This window comes from Budorcas taxicolor, chromosome 11, assembly GCF_023091745.1.
Source record: "Budorcas taxicolor isolate Tak-1 chromosome 11, Takin1.1, whole genome shotgun sequence".
NCBI lineage: Eukaryota > Metazoa > Chordata > Mammalia > Artiodactyla > Bovidae > Budorcas > Budorcas taxicolor.
Window position 1 is genome coordinate 49639494 of NC_068920.1, and position 13672 is coordinate 49653165.

Consider the following 13672-nt stretch of genomic DNA (forward strand, 5'->3'; position numbering starts at 1 on the left):
TTCATTTGACTTTGAAATTGTACGAGAAAACTCACTTTTAAAGTCTTTGCTTTTCAAGTAACGATAAAGTCACAGGCTCCTTCTTTCCAGTCCTTGTGTTGCTCCTACTCCTTTTTCTTTCTTGTAATTTCTCCCTCACTTTTCCTCAGAGTTTCTCAACTGGCCCTCACAACAGCGCAGTGGAGGGACTGGGATACACCTGATTACTCCCTTTTACAGACCAGGAAACCAAGGCAGGTTACAGTCGGCTACAGAGCTCTGACTCAGCACGCACGGAACCCTCTATGCCCACCCTGTTCGCAATTCCTCAGGGGACGACCGCCCGGCGAACAGAATAAAGCTCGCACTGTGAGGCTTCCAGGCTCGCTTCTCAAACACCGCGCGCGCTCACCCTCGGCGTTCTTCCCCTCCCCTCCTCTCCGGTTCTTCACGCCCTCCCCTCCTCGCGAGCAGGTGGTAGGCTCCGCGCTCAGCGCGCAAGCGCGCGCCGTCGTGGGCGGGGCGGGGCGGGCGCCGGGGGGCGGGGCGTTCGCGGGCTGGGTTTGGGGCCGCGGCGGGAGCGGGAGTCACCGCCACTCGAGTGCGCAGGCGCCTGGCGGTTACCGGTCTCGCCATGGAGCGGAAAGGTGAGCGGTGGAGCGGCCTCCCGCCACGAGGGGCAACGGCCGCCGGGGGCGAGGCCCGGGTCACCGCCGGGAGCTTCGCCTAACCGTCGCCGTCCGGTCCCCGGGCGTGCGGCACCCCTCCACTGAGGTGGCGCCGCCCCTCACCCCCAGCTTCTGGGCTGCGGGTCCGCGCCCCTCAGCTCGGGCGTCCTTCCGCGCAGGCAGTCATCGCCCCTTGTTCCCCGCCAGGCCGGCCCGCGGCTTGGGGCCGCTCCAGGGCCCGGCCCTCGCCCGGCGAGGCCGACCACTGCTCGCCAGCTCCCTGACCCGGCCCGAGCCCCCTCCGGCGCGCCCCGCCTGGGCGCCGCTTTGCGCCCCGTGGGCCGCCAGCCCCCCGAGCGGCCGCCCAGCAAACGCCGCGGCCCTCGGCCTGGAGCCGCCCCTCAGGCAGGCCCGGCGCCCGGGCCTCGCACCCCTGCTGGGTCTCCACCCTCACCTTGGTCGCCTCCTTTTCTCCCCATTCGCCCTTCATCCATCCCTCTCTCCTGCAGTGCTTGCGCTCCAGGCCCGAAAGAAAAGGACCAAGGCCAAGAAGGACAAAGCCCAGAGGAAGTGAGTTTCGCACCCCAACATCCCGTTCTCTGGGTCTATCCCTGCACTTCCTCTCCTCCGGTTTCACGCCTGGAACGTTCACGGGGTCTGGGGCACCCGGGCGGCCCCGGCCACATGGCCTCCGGGCGGCCGTGGAGGGTTGCGCCCCTGGAACCATGTGGGAGGGAGCTCCGGTTACTGAAGGTCTGATTCTGAGCAGCCCGGCGCCTGCTGGAAAAGGGCTATTGGTGGAGGACCGGAGCAGCCCGGACCATTACCTTCCCAACTACTGGATGAGGCACCGGCTCCCCGAGTTTGGGCCTTCGCACTGAGCTGTTGGATCATGATCAGTTTGTGAACTGTTCTCTTTCCATACCTGCTTCTCAGCGTCTTAACTTACCTCCTACGTGTGCAGGGTAGGCAGCCAGGAATTCTTGAATGAATTTTCCGTCTTTCGGTCTGCCAGCCTACACGCTCCCTTTTTTAGAGGAGGGCAGGAGCTTCCCCCCTGGGTTAGGCAACTTCCTGAGTCTGCAGGCGTCTCGCCTTCCTCGCGGTGTGCAGGCAGCCCCCTGGTCTGCAGCCGGTTTCGGTTGCTGCTTGTCTTGCGCTGAATGCAGAGGCCTTCTGGAGTGGGCATCGCAGCAGTGGCGGGGAAGTTGTTTAGCCAGCGCCGTTACGGATTCTGGCATGGTTTGTTCAGTGCCACAGGCCCGTTTTTATCAGCAGGATGCATAATCGTGGTTTAGCGCTATTGTGGGAAACACAAAAGTTGGTCAGAGCTTCATAAAAACGCCCAGTAGAGGGCTTCGCAAGTGAGTCTTAGTCTGAAGAACTTTTATCTTATACTCACGTTTAATTGCAGAGGGCCTTGGGAAAAAAAATGCATTATTTTCTGGACACTTTTCCATGTACTTGGGTCTACCTGGAGTTGTTAGACCATCTGCGTCTTTCTGAGCTGATGAAATTCATTTCCGAGGCTTCCCTAGGTTTCCTTTCTGAGTGATAATACAAGATCCGGGTATCTGTGCGTGTGTGTACGTATGTGTATTGTTTTTGGCGGCTACCTAAGGTTTCAGGAGAACAAATAATGACTTCTATCAATAGAGCTAAAGAAGACGAACTCAACTCTTAACTTCTTGACAAACTCAAGAAGTTAAGTTAACGAACTCTTGGCTTCGTTTCCGTCAACTGTTTCATGAAATTTTTTATTTTGTGAAGTGCCTGGTAACCAGTGTACTTAAATTGTATGTATTTGATTTGCCTCTTGATTATCCATATATGGATGATTCAAAAACCAATTTTTACTCAGATAGGTTTAATAGAAGCAACAAGGGGCTAACCTGGTTCTCCTGTGCAGTGGGGATTTAAATGTTTCTGTGTGTGTTCTCTGTGGTTCTCCTGTATGTGTGTGTGTGTGTTTTGTTACTCTCTCTGGAGCTGATATGAAAGTGTTATAAACCAATATGTTTTCTGCTCTTGTAAGGAGGTGGTGATTTTATTACTCACTGTATTATTTAGAATTCTTCTGTCTTTGTTCTCTCCATAAGGAAATTAATATTAGCCTGAATCAACCTATAATTTGGGAGGTAAATATAGTAGGGGTGATCATATACTTTATTTTTAACCAGATATTCATTACTTTGGATTATCTATTTAGACCATATGTTTTATTCGTAAAGCTGAGTATATGTATTTTGGAATATCTGTTACTCCTTCATTCACCACCGTGGGTAACTTAGAGTTACTTGCACAAAAACAAGTGAATACTACATATAATTAGCAGTTACTGTACAACCTTGATTCTTTGAACCACCCTCATCTACTTGTAGTTTCAGAGGTGCTTTATTTTTTTATTTTAATTAATATTTTTTTGAAGGGTACAGGTTTCTCCATCCTCCTTTTAAATACCTGAGATGTCTAATTAATTAGCTTGGTTAGGGAACTATGTCAGAAGTTCAAGCCCCATTTGACTCAGGTAACCTGACTATTCCATAACTTCTGACTGCACTCCTGATTTCCAGTCATTTTGCAAAGGCAGGCTGCTAGTTACCAGATTAGTGAGGGAGAAAGTCTGAGAAAAAGCATGCCATAGTTTAGTCTTTAGACTTTGGATTACTTAGGGAAACAGTCTTATATGTTAACGACTGGTAGCTCAGTCATAATGAAAACTGATCAGGACTTGTTTTAAAAAAAGCAAGCATTTAAATTAATAATTTTAGAAATTTTTCATTTAAAACAGTAAATAACATCCTAGTCATTTAGTCCTGGTGTGGTACAGGTAGAGAGGATTTTTAGTCTCTTTATTTTGTGGATCTTAATACTGGAATCAACATACTTTAGAGAATATGCCCAGGGAGCTGCACCTGTTTGTAGCAGTGTCAAAACTGGAATCCAGTGTTCCTATCTTCCAGTTCAGTGCTCTTTAGGATTTGTTTCCTTTCTGTTCTTTTAACTCTGCTGAAAGATCTGACTTGGGGATCTTTAGTTGTCTTACTTGGAGAATTCCTTCTTCATTTCACTTCTTCACACACTGTACTCTCATTTACTAATGTTAACTAGTTGATGACAGTCTCTATTTTATTTACAGATAAGAAAATTGAGATTCACCAGATTACCCACCTAGAAAATTTGAAGCTAGGGTTTTAACCCAGATCTTACACGCCCCAAAGTCCTGGTATATCTCCCAGTGACAATTCCATTTGGTGTATCTAAGGACAATTATGATAGAGGCCAAGTGAACAGAGGCTTCTGCATAAGGGAACTCAGAATGCCTTGGTGTTGAGGTATGCATTCATCGCCCCCTGGATATGTCTGTTTCTAAAGGATAGTGTTCTATCTCCCTTTGTGCATTCAGTTTTCAATGTGTATATCAAAAGCTGTGTGCCTTTGTTTATTATAATTTTATAATTTAATGCGATTTACATCTGCATTTGAAATTGTATGGAATAGAAACATATATAGATGTACGTATATATTATATATATGTGTGTTTCTATTCCACAGAATCATATAATTCCAGAATAGATTTCATAACTGATTATTATGTAGCTTAGGAAGTTAGTTTGGACAGTAATTTACGCTGTATTTGCAGTTAAAGAACTTTATGGAGTTAGTATAAATTTGGTAGTAAAATTTTTTGAGCTGGAGAAGTGCTTTTGCTCATTTTAGCACTCATATATGAAATCAGAGGGGAGGAGGTTTTATTTCTTAATTTTCCAAAAATGTAATTGAAAACTCAGAAGGGACAATACTTTGAAAAAAAATTTTCAACATTTTTATCCAGTAAAGGGTAGAGTACATAAACTTGAAACAATTTTTTTTTAATTAAATGGTATTAGATGTGTTTTATGTTTAACAACATACCTTGAAAATTGGTTCTGCCCCAGTTCCATATAGTGCAGGATTACCATTTTTTTTAAAGGTCTGCCTTTTTCATCATCTTAGGAATGGTTCCATATCAAGATGCTAGACAGTAGCTTCATTTAGCATTCCATCAAATGGATGGACCATAATTTATTTTAGTTTGTATTAATAAACATGCATATACTTTTTAAGACAAAAATAGAATTATTGAATATATTCTTCCCTAGTAAACATTACCAGGAACATTTTGTACAACTTAAGTATTTCACATCATTTTAAACATTCCACTATAGGCTATTAATTCACAGCTAAGATGAATAGTCCTTTGGATTACCATTGCTTCTATCAGTGATTATTTCTTTAGGATAAATTCTTAGAAGTGATATTACTAGTGTGTACATTTAAAAAATTTTAAGTTCATATTGTAAAAGTTTTCTCCAGAAAAAGTTAACCAGCTCCTATTCATAAAATATTTCAGTTCAGTCGCTCAGTTGTGTCTGACTCTTTGCGACCCCATGAATCGCAGCACACCAGGCCTCCCTGTCCATCACCAACTCCCGGAGTTTACTTAAACTCATGTCCATTGAGTCGGTGATGCCATCCAGCCATCTCATCCTCTGCTGTCCCCTTGTCTTCCTGCCCCCAATCCTCCCAGCATCAGAGTCTTTTCCAGTGAGTCAACTCTTCGCATGAGGTGGCCAAAGTACTGGAGCTTCAGCTTTAGCATCAGTCCTTCCAAAGAACTGCCAGGACTGATCTCCTTCAGAATGGACTGGTTACATCTCCTTGCAGTCCAAGGGACTCTCAAGAGTCTTCTCCAACACCACAGTTCAAAAGCATCAATTCTTCAGCGCTCAGCTTTCTTCACAGTCCAACTCTCACATCCGTACATGACTGCTGGAAAAACCATAGCCTTGACTAGACGGATCTTTGTTGGCAAAGTAATGTCTCTGCTTTTGAATATGCTATCTAGGTTGGTCATAACTTTTCTTCCAAGGAGTAAGCGTCTTTTAATTTCATGGCTGCAGTCACCATCTGCAGTGATTTTGGAGCCCAAAAGAATAAAGTCTGACACCGTTTCCACTATTTCCCCATCTATTTCCCATGAAGTGATGGGACCAGATGCCATGATCTTCGTTTTCTAAATGATGAGCTTTAGGCCAACTTTTTCACTCTCCTCTTTTACTTTCATCAAGAGGCTTTTTAGTTCCTCTTCACTTTCTGCCATAAGGGTGGTATCATCTGCATATCTGAGGTTATTGATATTTCTCCTGGCAATCTTGATTCCAGCTTGTGCTTCTTCCAGCCCAGCATTTCTCATGATGTACTCTGCATACAAGTTAATAAGCAGGGTGACAATATACAGCCTTGACATACTCCTTTTCCTATTTGGAACCAGTCTGTTGTTCCATGTCCAGTTCTAACTATTGCTTCCTGAGCTGCATATAGGTTTCTCAGGAGGCAGGTCAGGTGGTCTGGTATTCCCATCTTTTCAAGAATTTTCCACAGTTTATTGTGATCCACACAGTCAAAGGCTTTGGCATAGTCTTCTGCATAATAAAGCAGAAATAGATGTTTTTCTGGAACTCTCTTGCTTTTTCCTTGATCCATTGGATGTTGGCAATTTGATCTCTGATTCCTCTGCCTTTGCCAAAACCAGCTTGAACATCTGGAAGTTCACGGTTCATTGCTGAAGCCTGGCTTGGAGAATTTTGAGCATTACTTTACAGCATGTGAGATGAGTGCAACTGTGTGGTAGTTTGAGCATTCCTTTGCATTGCCTTTCTTTGGGATTGAAATGAAATCTGACCTTTTCTAATCCTGTGGCCACTGCTGAGTTTTCCAAATTTGCTGGCATATTGAGTGCAGCACTTTCACAGCATCATCTTTCAGGATTTGAAACAGCTCAACTGGAATTCCATCACCTCCACTAACTTTGTTCGTAGTGATGCTTCCTAAGACTGACCTGACCTCACATTCCAGGATGTCTGGCTCTAGATGAGTTATCCACACCATCGTGATTATCTGGGTCGTGAAGATCCCTTTTGTACAGTTCTTCTTCTGTGTATTCTTGCCACCTTTTCTTAATATCTTCTGCTTCTGTTAGGTCCAGACCATTTCTGTCCTTTATTGAGCCCATCTTTGCATGAAATGTTCCCTTGGTGTCTCTGATTTTCTTGAAGATACCTCTAGCCTTTCCCATTCTGTTGTTTTCCTCTATTTCTTTGCATTGATCACTGAGGAAGGCTTTCTTTGGAACTCTGCATTCAGATGCTTATATCTTTACTTTTCTCCTTTGCTTTTCGCTTCTCTGCTGCTGCTAAGTTGCTTCAGTCATGTCCAACTCTGCGACGGCAGCCCACCAGGCTCCCCCGTCCCTGGGATTCTCCAGGCAAGAACACTGGAGTGGGTTGCTATTTCCTTCTCCAGTGCATGAAAGTGAAAGTGAAGTTGCTCAGTCGTGTGTGACTCTTGGCGACCCCATGGACCGCAGCCTACCAGACTCCTCCGTCCATGGGATTTCCAGGCAAGAGTACTGGAGTGGGGTGCCATTGCCTTCTCTGTTCGCGTCTCTAGAAGCAGTTTATTTTAATGAGAGGATGCAAAGAATAAACAATAGACATCATAAGTAAATTACATAGTATGTTAAGTGATAAGTTGGAAAATAGAGGAAGATAAGAGGGATTGAGAAGCTGGGATGGGGGTGCAGTTTTAAATAGGGTGAAGGAAGCCCCATTACTAAGGTGACACTTGAAGGAGGACGGGTGCCGGCGAAGTGTTAGGAATAGGAATGTTCTTCCAGCCCCTGCTTAGCCTCCAGGACTGGGCAGTATGACTTGAAAAGCTTCTCAAAACTGGTAATCTACGAGATATCTTAATTTCTTTTATTGCTAACAAAGTTGACCATTTGGAGGATATTATTGGCCATCTACTATCTTTTGCCCATTTTTATATTGGATGTTGATTCTTTTCTTAATCTTAAGAGCTACTTGATAAGAATATAGTTTTTGTTACGGGGCAAGTTTGTATTTCAACGTCATAGCCTTTCAAATTGCATTTATAGTGTGTTTTTGACATAAATTGACTTTTTAAAATGTGGCTAATCTATCTTTTTCTTTGCTTTTTGACATTTTCAAAGGTAATTGTCAACTGTCTCATGTTTAAAAAACAGTGGCATTTTTAATTTTGTGTGATTCCATTAAAATATGTACTTCGAAAATTATACACTACTAAAATTTCACTTTTAGAATGCTGTTGTCAGAAATGTTTTCTTGTCTTCTTTCTCAGTAAGTATATATATGTTACTAAATTTTATTTCTGTTAGTGTTTCTTCTATAGCAAGACCCAGAAGCTTTACCTTTACCATGTTCCTTTAGATTGCTTGAAACCAGCAACTTGTTGAAATGCTAAAAGTTACTGTTGCTTAGGAACTCCTTTGTTAAAAATGAAGAAAAGACAGGATGGTCAACAAAAATTCATTTTTACCATATTTTTTAGACCTGGTAGAACAACTGTAGCAAACATTTTTTTCCTCCCACCTCATATAGACTTTTGCCTAGTGTTTCCCAGATCCTGTCTACCACCAATGCTGGTTTGGGGACTAAGTTCATCTTTATATTAACTAAAGTACTTTTATGCTTCTCTCACTGTATCTGAAGTAATCCAAGCATATAAAAAAAATTCAGATAGCTAGTAGTTTTAATGATTTAGCAGAAGAGATAAGTATCTAAATATATATTTTTTACAGTTTTTCTTTGAATTTAAGATGCTATTAGTTTTTAATTCACCATTTTATTAAATACTCCCAATTAACCTGATAGCACCATTCACTATAAGATGTGTCTTTATTTCAGAGATGTGAATTGGTGGGAAACATTTCCATGTTTGAATTTGTGAAATGCAGTAATTCCAAGGTTGTGCAGAATTGACAGCTTGATTGTCAAGAGAAAATGGCAAAATCCACCTCAACTTCAACAGTTATCAACTATGGCTGATGTTATTTCATCTATGTCTTCTGCTTCCTTCCATCTTATTTTAAAGCAAACCCCAGACATATCATTTGGTAAGATTGGGACTCTTTCTTTTTTTTTTTTTAGGCCACATCATGTGGCATGAGGTATCTTAGTTCCCTGGTCAGGGATTGAACATATACCCCCTGCGCTGGGACCACGGGAGTCTTAACTAGTGAACTGCCAGGGAAGTCGTGGACTCTTCGTTTTTAAATACATAACTACAGTACTATTATCACACCTAAAAATTTTGTCACACACGAAATTTTTATTCAGTTCAGTTCAGTTGCTCAGTCGTGTCCGACACTTTGCGACCCCATGAATCACAGCACACCAGCCCTCCCTGTCCATCACCAACTCCCGGAGTTTACTCAGACTCACGTCCATCGAGTCAATGATGCCATCCAGCCATCTCATCCTCTGTCATCCCCTTCTCCTCCTGCCCCCAATCCCTCCCAGCATCAGAGTCTTTTCCAATGAGTCAGCTCTTCGCATGAGGTGGCCAAAGTACTGGAGTTTCAGCTTTAGCATCATTCCTTCTAAAGAAATCCCAGGGCTCATCTCCTTCAGAATGGACTGGTTACATCTCCTTGCAGTCCAAGGAACTCTCAAGAGTCTTCTCCAACACCACAGTTCAAAAGCATCAATTCTTCGGTGCTCAGCCTTCTTCACAGTCCAACTCTCACATCCATACATGACCACAGGAAAAACCATAGCCTTGACTAGATGGACCTTTGTTGGCAAAGTAATGTCTCTGCTTTTGAATATGCTATCTAGCTTGGTCATAACTTTCCTTCCAAGGAGTAAGCATCTCTTAATTTCATGGCTGCAATCACCATCTGCAGTGATTCTGAAGCCCCCCAAAATAAAGTCTGACACTGTTTCCACTGTTTCCCCATCTATTTCTCATGAAGTGATGGGACCATGATCTTCGGTTTCTGAATGTTGAGCTTTAAGCCAACTTTTTCACTCTCCTCTTTTCACTTTCATCAAGAGACTTTTTAGTTCCTCTTCACTTTCTGCCATAAGGGTGATGTCATCTGCATATCAGAGGTTATTGATATTTCTCCTGGCAGTCTTGATTCCAGCTTGTGTTTCTTCCAGTCCAGCGTTTCTCTTGATGTACTCTGCATATAAGTTAAATAAGCAGGGTGACAATATACAGCCTTGACATACTCCTTTTCCTATTTGGAACCAGTCTGTTGTTCCATGTCCAGTTCTAACTGTTGCTTCCTGACCTGCATACAGATTTCTCAAGAGGCAGGTTAGGTGGTCTGGTATTCCCATCTCTTTCAGAATTTTCCACAGTTTAGTGTGGTCCACACAGTCAAAGGCTTTGGCATGGTCAGTAAAGCAGAAATAGATGTTTTTCTGGAACTCTCTTGCTTTTTCCATGATCCAGCAGATGCTGGCAATTTGATCTCTGATTCCTCTGCCTTTTCTAAAACCAGCTTGAACATCAGGGAGTTCACGGTTCACGTATTGCTGAAGCCTGACTTGGAGAATTTTGAGCATTACTTTACTAGCATGTGAGATGAGTGCAATTGTGTGGTAGTTTGAGCATTCTTTGGCATTGCCTTTCTTTGGGATTGGAATGAAAACTGACCTTTTCCAGTCCTGTGGCCACTGCTGAGTTTTCCAAATTTGCTGGCATATTGAGTGCAGCACTTTCACAGCATCATCTTTCAGGATTTGAAACAGCTCAACTGGAATTCTATCACCTCCACTAGCTTTGTTCGTAGTGATGCTTTCTAAGGCCCACTTGATTTCACATTCCAGGATGTCTGGCTCTAGATGAATGATCACACCATCGTGATTATCTGGGTCGTGAAGAATTTTTTTGTACAGTTCTGTGTATTCTTGCCACCTTTTCTTAATATCTTCTGCTTCTGTTAGGTCCATACCATTTCTGTCCTTTATCAAGCCCATCTTTGCATGAAATGTTCCCTTGGTATCTCTAATTTTTTTGAAGAGATCTCTAGTCTTTCCCATTCTGTTGTTGTCCTCTATTTCTTTACATTGATCGCTGAAGAAGGCTTTCTTATCTCTTCTTGCTATTCTCTGAAACTCTGCATTCAAATGCTTATATCTTTCGTTTTCTCCTTTGCTTTTCACCTCTCTTCTTTTCACAGCTATTTGTAAGGCCTCCCCAGACAGCCATTTTGCTTTTTTGCATTTCTTTTCCATGGGGATGGTCTTGATCCCTGTCTCCTGTATAATGTCACGAACCTCATTCCATAATTCATCAGGCACTCTTATCTAGGCCCTTAAATCTATTTCTCACTTCCACTGTATAATCATAAGGGATTTGATTTAGGTCATACCTGAATGGTCTAGCGGTTTCCCTACTTTCTTCAGTTTAAGTCTGAATCTGGTAATAAGGAGTTCATGATCTGAGCCACAGTCAGCTCCTGGTCTTGTTTTTGTTGACTGTATAGAGCTTCTCCATCTTTGGCTGCAAAGGATATAATCAGTCTGATTTTGGTGTTGACCATCTGGTGATGTCCATGTGCAGAGTCCTCTTGTGCTGTTGGAAGAGGGTGTTTGCTATGACCAGTGCATTTTCTTGGCAAAACTCTATTAGTCTTTGCCCTGCTTCATTCTACATTCCAAGGCCAAATTTTTATTAGGTTGGTGCAAACGTAATGGCCATTTCAGACTGTGGATTTTAAATCATTATAATCAGGCTCAAACATCTTTATTACTCAAAACAGGAACCACTATAATCAACCTATTTTTGCCAACAAGAATTAAGTTTGTTTATTCCTGTAGTGTAAAAATCCATGCTTTGGGTTTTGACGAACTCTTAGAAAGCATTTTCTGCCTTCTGGCTGTGGAAGTGTTTTCCCTGCAAAAAGTTTTCTCGATGCTTGAAGAAGTGGTAGTCGGTTAGGGGGAGGTCAGATGAATATGGCAGATGAGGCAGAACTTCGTAGCCCAATTTGTTCAACTTTTGAAGCGGTCAGGTGTTGTAGTGTAGAAGCATTGGGCCCTTTCTGTTGATCAGTGCCGGCTCTAGGCATTGCAGTTTTCGGTGCATCTCATCAATTTGTTGAGCATACTTCTCAGATGTAGTGGCTTCGCCGGGATTCAGAAGCTGTAGTGGGTCAGGTGGGCAGCCGACCACCGAACAGTGACCATGACCTGTGCTTTGCAGCCCTTCTCGGTCCAGCTGCTGAGCTGGTCGTTGCCAGTTGTCATATAAAACCCACTTTTGGTCGCACATCATGATCTGATTGAGGAATGATTCGTTGTTGTTGCATAGAGTAAGAGAAGACAACACTTCAAATAATGATTTTTTTTTGATTTTTGGTCAGCTCAGCTTACTGAGCTTTTTCATCTTTCCAATTTGCTTGAAATGCCAAACAGTTGTAGAATGGTTGACGCTGAGTTCTTCAGCAACTTCTTGTGTAGTTGTAGGAAGATCAGCTTCAAGGATGGCTCTCAGTTAGTCATTGTAACTTCCTCTGGCCAGCCACTATGCTCCTCATTGTGCAGTCTCTAATCTCCTTTGCAAAACCTCTCGAGGCAGCCCTGAACTGTTGGCAGTTCCTGGGCCAAATGCATTGTTGATGTTGTGAGTTGTCTCTGCTGCTTTATGACTCATTTTGAACTCAAATAAAATCGCTTGAGGGACTCCCCTGGTGATACACTGGATAAGAATACACTTGCCGATGCTGGGAACATGGGTTCAGTCCCTGGTCTAGGAAGATTGCACACGCCTCAGAGCAGCTAAGTCCGTGCACAGCAACTACTGAGCCCAGGCTCTAGAGCCTGTGAGCCGCAACTGCTAAGCCCTTACTCGTAGAGCCTGTGCTCCGCGGCGAGAGAAGCCTGGGCACCGCAACGAAGAGTAGGCCCCGCTCGCTGCAACTGAGAAAAGCCTGTGAGCAGCAGTGAAGACCCAGGGCAACCAAAAATAATAAATAGAAGTATAGAAAGATAATAAAATTGTTCAGATTTGCTTTTTGTCTAACATCATTTCCATAATCCAGAATAAATATAAAACAAGTATTGTCATTAGCAGCAAGTAATAAATCATTAGCAAAAAACACCCATAAAGTGAGAAATGCACATTGAAATGATCTATGACATAACCACATTTATTTAAGAATGTATTCCAACATCAGATGGCAAATTTCAACAGTGCAAAAACTGCAGTTACTTTTGCACCAGCCTGTTAGTTGTGGCATGGAAGTCGTGGCATGGGGGATCTAGCTTCCCAACCAGGGATGAAACCTGGGCTCCCTGCATGGGAAGTGCAGAATCTTAGCCACTGGACCACTAGGGAAGTCCCTGTTTTGTGCAGTTTTATGGAGGTGTAGTTTATATACCATAAAATTCACCTGTGTAAAGTGCATAGTTCAGTGGTTTTCAGTATGTTCACAGTCTTGCAAGCATCACCACTATCTGGTAAGTTTGAAATATTTCCATCACCTCAAAAAGAAATGCTGTACCCATTTACAGCCACTCCTCATTACCTCCCAATCTATCTGACCTCCCCCCGTCGGCAACCACTAATTTACTTACTTTCTCCATAGATTTGCCTAGGCTAGACATTGTGTATAAATAGAATCATACTATATGTGGGTCTTTTGTGACTGACCCCTTTCATTTAGCATGTTTTTAATGTTCGTGCATTTTGTAGTGTGTATAGTTGTTATTTCTATTGATTGTCCTGTTTTTGGCCAATGGGAGTCCCTTCATGATGGCTCCTGAGTAGTTTTGACTCGACCTGAGGCATTTTTGATAGTTTTTGGTGTCTGGTGTGACAGTTTGTTCAGACTTGTACATTTTCTGCCCCAGACTAGGAAGTAGCCCTTTCTCTAAGAATACTCTTCTAGTGAGAAATGACATTTAGAAATCACAATCAGGGCACTTATTTCTACTAAATTTAGTCATTGTTTCTAGGACTTATCTGTGGTTAGGAAGTAAGTTATGTTTTTCTCTTTAAAAAAATAATGAGTTTATGTTATACTTAAAAATCAAATCGAATGACCCAGGGATTTTCCTTAGATTTTACATCTGTATCTTCTTTCTCTCAAATTGAAAACCCCAGTTCTCAACAGCATCAACATGATTATTAATTTTCGTTCCTCG

General features: G+C 42.9%; 1 protein-coding gene across 1 annotated transcript in view; it reads left to right on the forward strand.

The window, feature by feature from the left end:
* The first annotated feature begins 613 nt into the window (after positions 1–613).
* The window catches only part of SRPK1 (SRSF protein kinase 1), a 72179-nt gene continuing 59120 nt past the window's right edge, over positions 614–13672 (forward strand). Inside the window, 3 exon segments of the mRNA XM_052649153.1 lie at positions 614–646; positions 648–671; positions 673–1217. Coding sequence (XP_052505113.1) covers positions 614–646; positions 648–671; positions 673–1217 — 602 coding nt within the window.